At 40.8% G+C, this 13,627-nt stretch overlaps 1 protein-coding gene across 1 annotated transcript; it reads left to right on the forward strand.

The window, feature by feature from the left end:
• The first annotated feature begins 11,730 nt into the window (after positions 1-11,730).
• On the forward strand, positions 11,731-12,471 carry LOC148576224 (uncharacterized). Its single transcript, XM_088501944.1, has one exon. The coding sequence runs from the start codon at positions 11,731-11,733 to the stop codon at positions 12,469-12,471; it is 741 nt and encodes a 246-aa protein (XP_088358070.1).
• Positions 12,472-13,627: the final 1,156 nt, after the last annotated feature.

The following is a 13,627-nucleotide window of genomic DNA, read 5'->3' on the forward strand; positions in this document are numbered from 1 at the left end:
TGTACCAGATGGAGTTATTGATCTCTTTCTAATGGTTGGAGAAGATGTTGATGTCCAAGTTGTTCAGGCAGAATTTGTGGTTCTCAAGGACTCAACAACATATAATGTGATCCTTGAAAGAAAAACCATAAATGATCTGTGTGCGTTCATTTGAATGAATTTTTTTGTGATGAAGTTTTTAACAATAGAAGGACGAGTAGCCATTATCCAAGGAGACAGGTGATGAGCGGATATTTTATAAACTTTTTATGTTATTTTCTTAGTATTTTCAGTATGTTTTGTTGAGTTTTATTATGTTTTAGTAGGTTTTAATGCAAAATTCACTTTTTGGATGCTACTTTGAGTTTTTATATTTTTCTTATGATTTTTGGTGAATTTTGGATGAATTTGGCAAGTTTTGGCAAAGTCTGATTCAGAGGCAAAGAATGGACAATATATGTTGTCAGATCTTGACCTCTGTGTACTCAAACAAGCATTTCTGGAGCTACAGAGGTCCAAATAAAGTGTTCTTAACGACGGTGGAAAGCTAACTTCTAGAGCTTTCCAGAAATATATAACGGTTTATACTTTTCTTTGGAAATAAAGGCCCAAAATGGGCGTTGAACGCCCAAACCACCCTTTTTATAGTGTTCAATGCCCCAAGAGGACAGAACCCAGCGTTGAACACCCAAAACTGGCATCCAACGCCACAAAGGGAGCAAGGAAGTAGCATATCTACTCTCTAGTGGGTGTTGGACGCCCACTCCCTCAAGTTAGAAACCAAGCTCAGCCCAAACACTCACCAAGTAGCCCCAGAAGTGAATTTTTGCACCTTTCTACTTAGTTTATTTCACTTTTGTAATTTTTAATTATTCGATTAGTATATATAGAAGTAAGATTACCTTTGTGAGGAGATCGTTTTGGAAATTTTGAGTTTTGGAACCTTTGAACCTATTTTGTACAATATGAGCAACTAAACCTCCTAGGTTAAGGTTAGGAGCTCTGCTGATTCCTATGGATTAATATAATTACTTTTCTACTTCAATCTGTGTTTGATTTTATTCTATGATGCATTGTCGTTATTCATCCTTACGAATCTCGATTCTACATGAGTTCCTTATGAGTCTGATAAATCACTATTTTATGGTTTATATTGTGTTTAATTGTGTGGTTTTACCATGATCCTGGCCCACTTATTCATTAAAATAGTATGCATTTATATTTCCTTCCTGAAATTATTACATGAGTGAAAACTGCTTCCTAGAGACTTTTAATTATACATTTTACTTCTCTTTTATTCCATTTGATGTCGTGATCTGTGTGTTAAGCGTTTCAGGCTTTATAGGGCAAGAATGAGTTGGAGATTGGAAAGAAAGCTAGCAAAAATAGAGGGAACACAAGAAATTGAGGAGATGACCAGCGAGAAGCGACGCGGCCGCATGGATGACGCGACCGCGCGGCATGGAACAGCACGAGTGACGCGGCCGCATGGACGACGCGTCCGCGTGGCGAAGCAGAAACGCGAATGACGCGTCCGCATGAGCGACGCGATCGCATGACGTGCGCGATCTGCATAATTTGCAGATTCGCTGGGGGCGATTTCGGGCCCTATTTTGACCCAGTTTTCGGCCCGGGACAGGAGACTAGAGCCAGAGAACATGCAAAAACCAGAGACAACATTCATTCTACACAGTTTTAGTTTTTAGATCTAGTTTTACTCCTCCTCTAGGTTTTCTCTCTACACATTCATAGTTCTTAGGATTTTAGTTTCTCTAGCCTTTTGCATTGGGATATTGAGAATAGTTATTACCTTATCAAGACTTCGTCATTCTAGTTCTTTTTCTTTACTTGGCTTACTCTTCCATGTTCCTTGCTTTGTTTAATTTTACCATTGGAATATTTTTTGGATTATTTAATACAAGGATCACTTTTATTTTTAATTGATTATTTTCAATTTTTATTTACAATGTCTTTCTTCAATTCCTTTTCATATGCAATGAACTTTACCTTTACAATGAGTGAGTAATTCCCTAACTTGATGGGGAGTTGATTGAAAGGAACCCTTGAGTTGGAAGGTTCAAGAGAAAGGCTGTAATTGGGTTATTGTTGGATTGTTCTCTAATTCCTGACACCAATCCTCCCCAGAGTGGATTGGGACTTGTGAATAGAATAGCATTCCAACTGGTTTTACCTTCCTTTACTTAGTAAAGGATAACTAAACAAATTAACTCTCAATTGTCAATTAATCTTAAGAATGTTCCATCAAGAATAGGGCTTCCATGTAATCAACTCCCAATCAAGGCTTTTATTTACATTATTCAATTTTATCAATTTAATTTCCTGTTTACTCAACTCAAACCTTTAAAAAAAAAAACATCTGATTAATAAAATAGCGCTCTTTCCTGCAACTCGTTGGGAGACGACCTGGGATTCATACTCCCAGTATTTTAAATTTCAATTTTTTGTGACACCTTTCTAAATTGAGCGGTGGATCTCTGGCGAGTTAAGAACTATACTTGCAACGCATATATTCTAATAGTTTTTAATTCACCAATTTCTGCCCGCATCAATTTTTGGCGCCGTTGCCGGGGAGTTGCAATAGAGTGCTAAAGTTATTAATTAGAATTTATTTATTTGTATTTTATTTTATTTTGCTACTATGAGCTGCCTGTTTCTTTCGTCAAATGACGCGTTCACTTCCTGATCCGCTCTTGCTAATATTCGATCCTGAAATTGAAAGGACTATTTCACGAATAAGGCGAGCTCGGCGTCGGTTAGTCCGCTCTGAGGGCGGATCTGAAAGTGAACTTGAGGAAGAAACCAGCTCCCGTTCTACTGATTCGGTTGATTCACGTGCAGACAACATGGCAGAACCTAGGAGAGTTACCATCCAGGAGGAAGGATCCCCTAATTTTACAATGCAACCGTTTCAAGCGCATCACCCAGCAGTGGCTACAGATTTCGAAATAAAGACCGCACTGCTCAATTTGATGCCCAAGTTTCATGGCTTACCTGCTCAAGAGCCCACCAAGCACCTGAGAGATTTCCAGGCAGCCTGTTCTACTGTCAGGCGTGATGGTACAGATGAAACTTCAATCCTGCTGAAAGCTTTTCCATTTTCTCTTGAGGGAAAAGCAAGAGAGTGGTACTACACTCAACCCCTAGCAAATGTATCCAACTGGGATACGCTCAGAAAAAAGTTTTTGGAGAAATTCTTTCCATCTGAAGTTACTGATAAACTAAGGAAAGACATCTCCATGATTGTTCAAGATGACAACGAGACTCTCTTTGAATATTGGGAGCGCTTCAATAATCTTCTGGAAGCATGCCCCCACCACATGATTGACAAGATAGTGTTACTCAGTTATGTCACACAGGGCATGAGGCCCCAAGATAAAACCACATTGGAAAGTGCTAGCAATGGGTCTATGAAGAAGTACAAGACCACTGATGAGGCATGGCAATTGATCAGCGAATTAGCTGAATCCACTAGGAACCACAGACAGAAGCAAGGCCGTTCAAAAGCCGTTGCAGAAGTATCCTCTAGCAGAGAGACTGCTGCTCTAACTCAGAGTATCTGTGAGATGACCAACTTGCTGAAGCAGATGCAACTGAATCAACAACAAGTTCAGCAAGCTCAACCTTCTCCAGCATAGCAAAGCCAACAGCTAGTCCCACAAAGAGTTTGCGGAATTTGTGCTAATTATAGCCATTATACTGATGAATGCCCGCAACTCCAACAAGAAGACAACATGGTGGCATCCACTCATAACTTCTATGACCGCCCCAACCAAGGGTACAATCAAGGTGGAAATAATAACCATGGATGGCAGGACAATTCTAACCAGAATTTGAGGGACAACAATAACAGAGGAGGCAGAGATAATCAGGGAAATCAGAGGTGGAATAATAATAACAACAGGTAGCAGAACCAACCTTACAGAGCACCTCACCTGAGACAATCCCAAGGACCACAGAATACCCAACAGCAGACCTCTCAATTTACTCACCCTTCTTCATCTCCCAATGAAGAGTTACTAAAATTTTTTGAGCAAAGTCAACAAACCATGGAAAATAACATTAATGCCAGTCTGAATGGTCTGACCGCTACCCTGCAAGCTCTTGTCTCACAGATTGGATCAATGCAAAATTCCAGTAACCAACCTTCAAGCTCCACTGGAATCCCCTCTCAACCATTACCCAATCCAAAGGGAGGCATTAATGCCATCACCCTGAGGTCCGGAACCACACTGCAGGAGAGGAATCAGGAGGAGCCAAGCTCACTAGACCACGCCTCAGCTGAAGAGGTAGTAGAAATAGAAGATGTCGAAGAAGAAGAGGACATACAGGACATAGCTAAAGAAGAAGAAGTGCAACCACAAGAGGAAGCACCAAAAGGCGCAGACACTGCAGAAAACACTACTCCCATTCCCTTTCCATAACTTGCAAGGAAGCCCAGGAAGCAACTGGAACCCGATCCCAAAATGGTAGAAATATTCAAAAAGGTTGAGGTAACCGTTCCTCTTTTTGATGTTATTCAACAAGTACCTAAATATGCAAAGTTTCTAAAAGATTTATGTATACATAAGGACAAAATTCATGAATTAGAAACTATTCCTTTGGGTAGTTCCATATCTGCTTTAATGGGAGGATTACCTGAAAAATGTAGTGACCCAGGTCCTTGTATAGTTAGTTGTACTATTGGTGGTGTAGTAATTTATGATTGCATGTGTGATTTAGGAGCATGTGTTAGTATAATGCCTTTGTCTATATATGATATTTTGAGGCTCCCTCCCTTAAAAAGGTCGGCAGCTCGTTTTGTGTTAGCAGATAAAAGCATTATTACAGTGGCTGGAGTTGCTGAAGATGTTTTGGTGAACATTAAAGGGCTTACATTTCCCACTGATTTTTATATCTTGGAGATTCCCCATAATGACTCAGATAAGCCATCATCAATCCTACTTGGAAGACCATTCTTGAAGACATCAAAATTCAAATTGGATGCTTTTTCAGGAACATACTCTTTTGAAATAGATGATCGAATAGTAATCTTCAATCTGAATAGAGTCATAAACAACCCTCCAGAAGATCATTCTATCTTCCAGTGTGATGTCAAAGATGAAACTGTAGCTGCAGTTCACAAGGAAGAATTAGAAGAGAGGCACACTGGACAAGGTCCAAGTGTGGGGACCCTCTTAACTGACAATGAGGGCATTTCGCCATTTTCACAAGCTCCAGATAATCCAGAGCCTACCCATAATCAGAAGTTAGAGTTGAAACCCCTTCCTCCACATCTCAAATATGCTTATCTTGAAGATGAGCAGAAGTTTCCGGTTATCATTGCAAGGGAACTTACTTCTCAACAAGAAGAGCAGTTACCTGATGAACTGAGGAGGCACAAGAAAGCAATTGGCTGGAGTTTGGCAGACATAGTAGGCATCAACCCTCAAGTATGTGAGCACAGAATATTTTTAGAAGAGGGAGCAAGACCTGTCCGTCAACCCCAAAGAAGATTGAACCCCACTATCTTGGAAGTTGTCAAAAAGAAAGTGACCAAACTATTGGAAGCAGGTATCATCTATCCCATTTCAGACAGTGAATGGGTTAGCCCAGTACAAGTGGTGCCCAAGAAGTTTGGAGTCACTACAGTGAAGAATGAGTACGGAGAGCTCATAACAACTACAGTTCAGAACGCTTGGAGAGTCTGCATTGATTACAAGCGTCTCAACCAAACCACCCGTAAGGATCACTACCCACTTCCATTCATTGATCAAATGTTGGATCGCCTGTCAGGTAAATCCCATTATTACTTTTTAGATGGTTACACAGGTTATTTCCAGATTCATATAGCTCCTGAGGATCAGGAAAAGACCACTTTTACATGTCCTTTTGGGACTTATGCTTACAGGAGAATGCCCTTTGTCTTGTGCAATGCACCAGCTACTTTCCAAAGGTGTATGATGAGTCTTTTCTCTGATCTTATTGAGGACTGTATGGAGGTTTTTATGGATGATTTTAGCGTTTATGGTGATTCTTTTAGCCTTTGCTTGGATGGATTATCTAGAGTATTAGATAGATGTGTTAATACAAACCTTGTATTGAATTTTGAAAAATGTCATTTTATGGTGAAATAAGGGATTGTATCAGGACATGTGGTATCTAATACTGGCATTTCTGTAGACCCAACAAAGGTGAATGTTATTTCTAGTTTACCTTACCCCTCTTTTGTGAGGGAAGTTCGTTCGTTCCTTGGCCATGCAGGTTTTTACAGGAGATTTATTAAGGACTTCAGTAAGGTAGCACTTCCCTTATCCAGATTACTGCAGAAGGATATTGAGTTCGAGTTTAGTGATGATTGCAAACAAGCGTTTGATAAGCTGAAGACCGCCCTGACTCAAGCTCCAATTGTGAGAGGATCAGACTGGAGCCAGCCTTTTGAAATCATGTGCGATGCTTCCAACCATGCAGTAGGAGCAGCGCTGGCTCAGCGCGAAGGTAAGGATCCTTTTGTTATTGCTTATGCGTCTAAGACTTTAGACACTGCCCAGTCCAATTATACTACTACTGAGAAAGAGCTTCTCGCTATTATTTTTGCTCTGGATAAATTCCGAGCTTATTTACTTGGTATTAGAGTAGTAGTGTATTCGGACCATGCAGCTTTAAAGTATCTATTAGCTAAAAAGGAGTCCAAACCAAGACTTATACGTTGGATACTGCTATTACAAGAATTTGATTTAGAAATAAAGGATAGGAGTGGTAACCAGAATTTAGTGGCAGACCATTTGAGTCGCCTTGAGCACATTAAGGATGATTCTACTCCTATAGATGATAATTTTCCTTTTGATAACCTGCAAGCAGTATCTGAAGTATCCCCTTGGTATGCACCTGTAGCTAATTATCTAGTTAGCCGCACATTTCCTCCAAACTTTTCTAAGCATCAAAGAGACAAGCTGAAAAGCGAGTCTAAATATTATATATGGGATGACCCATATTTATGGAGATGTGGCGCTGATCAGGTAATTAGATGGTGTGTGCCTCAATCAGAATTCCAGTCCATCTTAGAGGCCTGTCACTCATCTGAGAGTGGAGGACATTTTGGCCCCAAAGAACTGCTAGAAAAATCTTAGACTGTGGATTCTGGTGGCCTACTCTTTTTAGAGACGCTGCTGAATTTTGTGAATCTTGCCTCCCATGCCAAAAATTTGGTAATATATCCAAGAGGGATGAGATGCCTCAACAATATATGCTTTTCTATGAAATCTTTGATGTTTGGGGCATTGACTTCATGGGTCCATTTCCAAATTCTAATGGTTATTTTTATATATTGTTAGCTGTGGATTACGTTTCCAAATGGGTGGAAGCAATTCCTACCCGCACTGATGATGCTAACACTGTCGTTTCCTTTGTGAGAAACCATATTATCTGTCGCTTTGGATCCCCACGAGCAATTGTGAGCGATCAAGGCACCCATTTTTGTAACAGGAGACTAACAGGACTAATGAAGAAGCATGTGATAATTCATAAGGTTGCAACAGCATACCATCCTCAGACCAATGGGCAAGCTGAGGTGTCAAATAAAGAGATAAAGCGTATCTTGCAGAAGATAGTAAAGCCTCATAGAAGAGACTGGAGCACCAGGCTACAAGATGCACTCTGGGCATACAGAACAGCATACAAAACACTCATTGGGATGAGTCCTTTTCGCTTAGTTTATGGAAAAGCTTGTCATCTCCCGGTAGAAATAGAGCACAAAGCCTTTTGGGCAGTCAAAGAGTGCAATATGGGAATTGAGAAAGCCGGAGCTGAAAGGAAGTTGCAACTGCAAGAACTGGAGAGCCTTCGCCTATAAGCTTATGAGAACTCAAGGCTACACAAGGAGAAGATGAAGGCTGTACATGACCAGAACATCAAGAGGAAAGAGTTCCAACCTGGGGACTCAGTCCTCCTTTACAAATCTTGACTGAGGCTCATGCCAGGCAAGTTGAGATCAAGATGGGAAGGTCCATACAGAGTAGAGAAGGCCGAACTGTACGGAGTTTATCACCTTATCCATCCTTCGAGCTCGGAGCTTATCAAAGTTAATGGACATCGTTTAAAGCTGTACCATGGCGAAAAGCGGAAGAAAGACAAGGAACTCGAGATCTTCCTCTTGGAAGATCCCCACATAGCCACAGACTGAGCTAGTGGAGTGTCCAACTTACGGACGTTAAAGCAAAGTGCTTGGGAGACAACCCACCATGGTATGATCGTTCTTTTCTTTATTTTTAATTTTTCTTATTCAATAACTCTTCTCTTTATTAGTATTTTCGTGCATCTGCATTAACATATAAAAAAAAGGAGCTACGCGACGCGACCGCATCAACGACGCGTCCGCGTGGCAATGAGAGGAGAGAAAATTAAAAACGAACAGAGAGTCATGTTGGAGCATGGCTGGAGGCGTACCAGTGGCACAAATCAACCCACACGACCGTGTCACTGACGCGTCCGCGTCGTATGAGCATAATGGCCTTTCACACGACAGCGTGCCCCACGCGGCCGCATGCCCCGATTTTCGACGTAGAAAGGGTGCACAGCTGAAAGTTGTGCTAGAGTGGTGCTGGACTGGCGCTGGACGCGCAGTCCCCCTCACGCGACCGCATGCTCCACGCGGCTGCGTCGTACCCCATAAATTGCCCACTAACTCGATCGCATGCCCCATGCGATCGCGTCACCTCAAATTTGGCACATATATCACTTCGAACAGAGAGTTGTGCTGGCGTGAAGCTGCACTCGCGCCAGAAGCACAAACTGGGTCACGCGACCGCGTGACCGACGCAACCGCGTCCCTCACCTTAAGCGCAAGTCGCGCAAACGCGTGCCCCACGCGGCCGCGTCGCTTGCGCCGCACAGCTCAACCTGAATTGCCAAAATATCTTATCTTTTTCCTCTCTAATCCTAATTTTTCTTTTCCCTCCTTACTTCTTCTTTCTCCCTTCTTCCTTCTCTCTCACCTTTCACTCTCTCTCTCCCTCACCTCCATTAACAAGGTTTTATTTTCTCCTTCACTCTTTCCTTTTCTACCATTCTTCTTATTTCTTTTTTTTGTTATTTTCTTTTCTTTTCTTTTTCTTTTCATTATTCATATTTTCTTTCTTCTTCTTTCCTTTTTACATGGTGTTGGAATTTTATTTGAGTTATTATTCCTCATTATATGCTTGTGGATTGTTGCAAATTGTTTGACAATTATATATTATTTTCTTTAAAGGGTTGCTTGCATGTTCACTTTAATATTTTCTATACCTTCTTCACCATGCATGCTATGTGTTTGTGAAAAAGCCCATATGGCATTATGCACTTCTCTATGTTATTGATGAGCGGATATTTTATACGCTTTTTGGGGATAATTTCATATAGTTTTGAGTATATTTTAGTTAGTTTTTAGTTTATTTCCAGTAGTTTTTAGGAAAAATTCATGTTTCTGGACTTTACTATGAGTTTTGTGTTTTTCTGTAATTTCAGGTATTTTTCTGGCTGAAATTGAAGGAGCTGAGCAAAAATCTGATTCAGGCTGAAAAAGGACTGCTGATGCTGTTGGATTCTGACCTCCCTGCACTCAAAGTGGATTTTCTGGAGCTACAGAACTCGAAATGGCGTGCTTCCAATTGCGTTGGAAAGTAGACATCCAGGGCTTTCCATCAATATATAATAGTCCATACTTTGCAAAAGAATTGACGACGTAAACTGGCGTTCAACGCCAGCCTTCTGCCCAAATCTGGCGTCCAGCGCCAGAAAAGGATAAAAAACTGGAGTTGAACGCCCAAACTGGCACAAAAACTGGCGTTCAACTCCACAAATGGCCTCTTCACGTGAATTGCTTAAAGTCTCAGCCCCAGCACACACTAAGTGGGCCCCAGCACACCAAGTGGGCCCCAGAAGTGGATCTCTGCATCATCCATCATAGTCCACTCATATTTTGTAACCCTAGGCTACTGGTTTAGTATTTAAACAACTTTTAGAGACTTATTTTGTATCTCATGACATTTCAGATCTAAACTTTGTATTCTCTGACGGCATGAGTCTCTAAACCCCATTGTTGGGGGTGAGGAGCTCTGCTGTGTCTCGATGAATTAATGCAAGTATTTCTGTTTTCCATTCAAACACGCTTGTTCCTATCTAAGATGTTCATTCGCGCTTAACTGTGATGAAGGTGATGATCTGTGACATTCATCACCTTCCTCAAACCACGAACGTGTGCCTGACAACCACCTCCGTTCTATATCCGATTGAATGAGTATCTCTTAGATTCCTTAATCAGAATCTCCGTGGTATAAGCTAGAACTGATGGCGGCATTCATGAGAATCCGGAAAGTCTAAACCTTGTCTGTGGTATTCCGAGTAGGATTCAAGGATTGAATGACTGTGACGAGTTTCAAACTCCTGAAGGCTGGGCGTTAGTGACAGATGCAAAAGGATAGTAAATCCTATTCCAACCGGATCGAGAACCAACCGGTGATTAGCCGTGCTGTGACAGAGCGCGTGAGCGTAGTTTTCACTGGAAGGATGGAAGGTAGCCATTGACAACGGTGATCCACCAACACACAGCTTGCCGTAGGGGGACGTGCGTGCGTGAACAAGAAGACAGAGGAAAGCAGAGATTCAGAAGACAAAGCATCTCCAAAACTCCAACATATTCTCCATTATTGCACAACAAGTAACTTTTAATTTATGCTCTACTGGTTACTCACAATTCAATTGATAAACATAATTGACTTCCTGACTAAGATTTACAAGATAACCATAGATTGCTTCAAACCAACAATCTCCGTGGGATTCGACCCTTACTCACGTAAGGTATTACTTGGACGACCCAGTGCACTTGCTGGTCAGTGGTACGCGTTGTGAAAAGTGTGATTCGCAATTTGTGCTACCAGTTATTCTACTATTCAATGCTTGCTTTTCACAAATTCCCTTTTCTATTATATTAATTGAATTTAATTGTCAATACAAACGTGATGGTTTCTTACAAAGTAATGCTTGGTCTATGCTACTCATGCCCTTTTCCGGCATACCAATAAACACCTTGCATTCACTTGTCTTCATATGCACTAACTATTTTTCATTAATGATCTTTCACATGTACTCATGAGCGTGTGTTGACATCATTTACCTTTTAATGTTCATTTACAACCATCCTTTTTCGTTCTCTTCATTGCTATATATCTCTTAAAATTTAATTTACTTTCTCTTCCCTTTTTCAGGATGGCCACCAAGAAAGGAAAAGAGAAAGCTACTCCTAAACCTCCCGCAAGAAGAGGAACTAAAAGAGCACTAGTGGCGGAGCCTTCTTCAACTGCAGTCAAGCCATCAACAAAAAGAATTAAGAGGATTCTCAAGGTTGATGAAAACGAGAAAGCCTTTCCAGCAAAGGACACTGCGCGATTCCCCAATCGCTACTGTGAGCAGATGTTCCCCATCCTGGCAGAAAGGAGCTATAACAACGAATACCTTCTTATCCTCCTACCCAATATTGCTACCTTTGTTGAGCCGTAAATTGAACGACGACAATGGGGTTTCCTACGGAGACAGCCAAGGCAGGTCAATCTCTCTTGGGTAGTCGAGTTCTACTCTAACTTCTACCTGCCCACCCTGCAGTCTATCTTTGTCCGTCAAAAGCAAGTCCCCATTACAGCAGAGGCTATTCAACAAGCTTTGAGTCTTCCCCCTATTCCAGAAGGAATGGACGCCTTTCAAGAAGCCGCACTCAAGTGCCAGATGTACCAATTTGACTGGAAAGCTGTTCTCAGAGTTATCGCACTACCTGGCAGCCTTTGGATCTACGGATACCATCGTACCCGCCCTAAGGGTATATTGGCTTCAGAACTTACAATGGAGGCTCGCGTATGGGCACAGATCATGTCCCATTACGTCTTTCCGAGTAGTCACGAGTCCTCTTTTACTGCAGACATGGCCGTTCTACTATGGTGCATCCTTATAGACCAGCCTCTGAATCTACCAAGACATATCCGGAATGCCATGGGACACGTACAAATTGCAGGCAACTTACCTTTTCCCGCCTTGGTCTCAGATCTTGTCTCAGCAGCCAGAGTTTCCTACAGAGCTGGAGACACCAAAGCCATGCTTCTACGGGATGATCAGTATGTCCCTAATGGGAAATACCTCAGACTTTCAGTAGCCACTACAACCCTTCCCACTGCTCCGGTTGAAGACATCCCTTCTTCAACACCACAAGCACCTACAACAGATGAACTGCTCCAGCAGATAATCAAAAGGTTGGATCGGCAAGAACAAAAAGCGAAGTTAAGAGAGCGCCGTCACGAGCGCCGATTCAAACACCTCAAGGAACTACTCAAGGGATACTTCAAGGACTCAGACACCCCGGACTCCACTTCTTTTACCAGCACAGGGAGCCATGATGGTCCCGACTGTGGAGATACTGCAACCAGCCCACCCCTGTTCCTGACAGATGGCACCGATGACGGTGCAAAGCCTTAAGTGTGGGGAGGTCGGTCAGTACCTGACTTTCGGAGGTAATTTCTCTTCCCTATCACCAATAAATTAGGATATTTAGTTAGATTTTCTTTCTTTTATAGAATAGGATAAATTGCATAGTAATAGGTTAGTTGCATGCATGCTCTACTTGATTGAAAAGACAATAAGTTTCTTCTAAGACTTTATCTTTGGAACAAAATTTCACTAATTTTTTAAAATTTTTATGATAAATTTGCTTGAAGTTATATTTGGAACATGATGTTTGAGCTAAAGAATACACAACCTGTGAAGATTTGAGCCTTTATGCATGGTTACACTATTTAACCGTAATTAATTTATTCTTGTGTGTTTACTTCTCTATGATTGTAATCTGCATTTTGTTTCATCCTATATGTCCAATATTTATTATATTTATATGCTTGCATATGATTGAGGCCATCTTTTATTTAAACTCACTTATCCAAATTAAGCCTACCCTTTTCAATTACCTTTGTTAACCACTTTGAGCCTTTAAATCCCATTTGTTCTATATTTCACCACATTACTAGCCTTAAGCAGAAAAACAATTGTATATCCCAAATTGAATCTTTGGTTAGCTTAAGATAGAATTTTGGGTGCTAGTTAAGTATGGGAAATTGTAGGAACAAAAGTTATTAAGGGAATGTGTCATGATAATTTAATGGGAATTTGGATACCTACTCATGTGAAACTATAAGAATAAAAAATCTATGTGCATTGATAAGCTATGTTTATTTTTATGTCTCTATATAAAAAAAAATCAATAAATAAATAAGGGGACAAAATTACCCCAATGCTGAATTAAGAATTCAAAAATTAATGCACATATGATAAAAATTAAAATAAAAAGTTGATACATGAGTATGGAACGTAAAAGGGAATTCTGGGTAGCTAGGTGTGAATTCTAAGTTATATAGAGTATATATAGGTTATGTTAAAGCTTAGGTTAATTAAAAATTCAATTTATAAGCTTACTAGCCATATATGAATCCTTACCCTTACCTTGCCCCCATTACAACCTCGAAAAGACCTCATGATGCTTGCATTGGTATAGTAAATATTGTTGATTGGTTAGGAGAAGAACAAAAAAAAAAATTAGAAAGCATGATTAGAGAAGGATAAAGTGATTACCCTATACACT

Source organism: Arachis ipaensis, chromosome B1, assembly GCF_059453495.1.
Source record: "Arachis ipaensis isolate K30076 ecotype BB chromosome B1, ASM5945349v1, whole genome shotgun sequence".
Lineage (NCBI taxonomy): Eukaryota > Viridiplantae > Streptophyta > Magnoliopsida > Fabales > Fabaceae > Arachis > Arachis ipaensis.

Bases quoted from the DNA above. Each gene is read 5' to 3' on its own strand.
- LOC148576224 (XM_088501944.1), top strand. From the start codon at position 11,731: ATGTACCAATTTGACTGGAAAGCTGTTCTCAGAGTTATCGCACTACCT.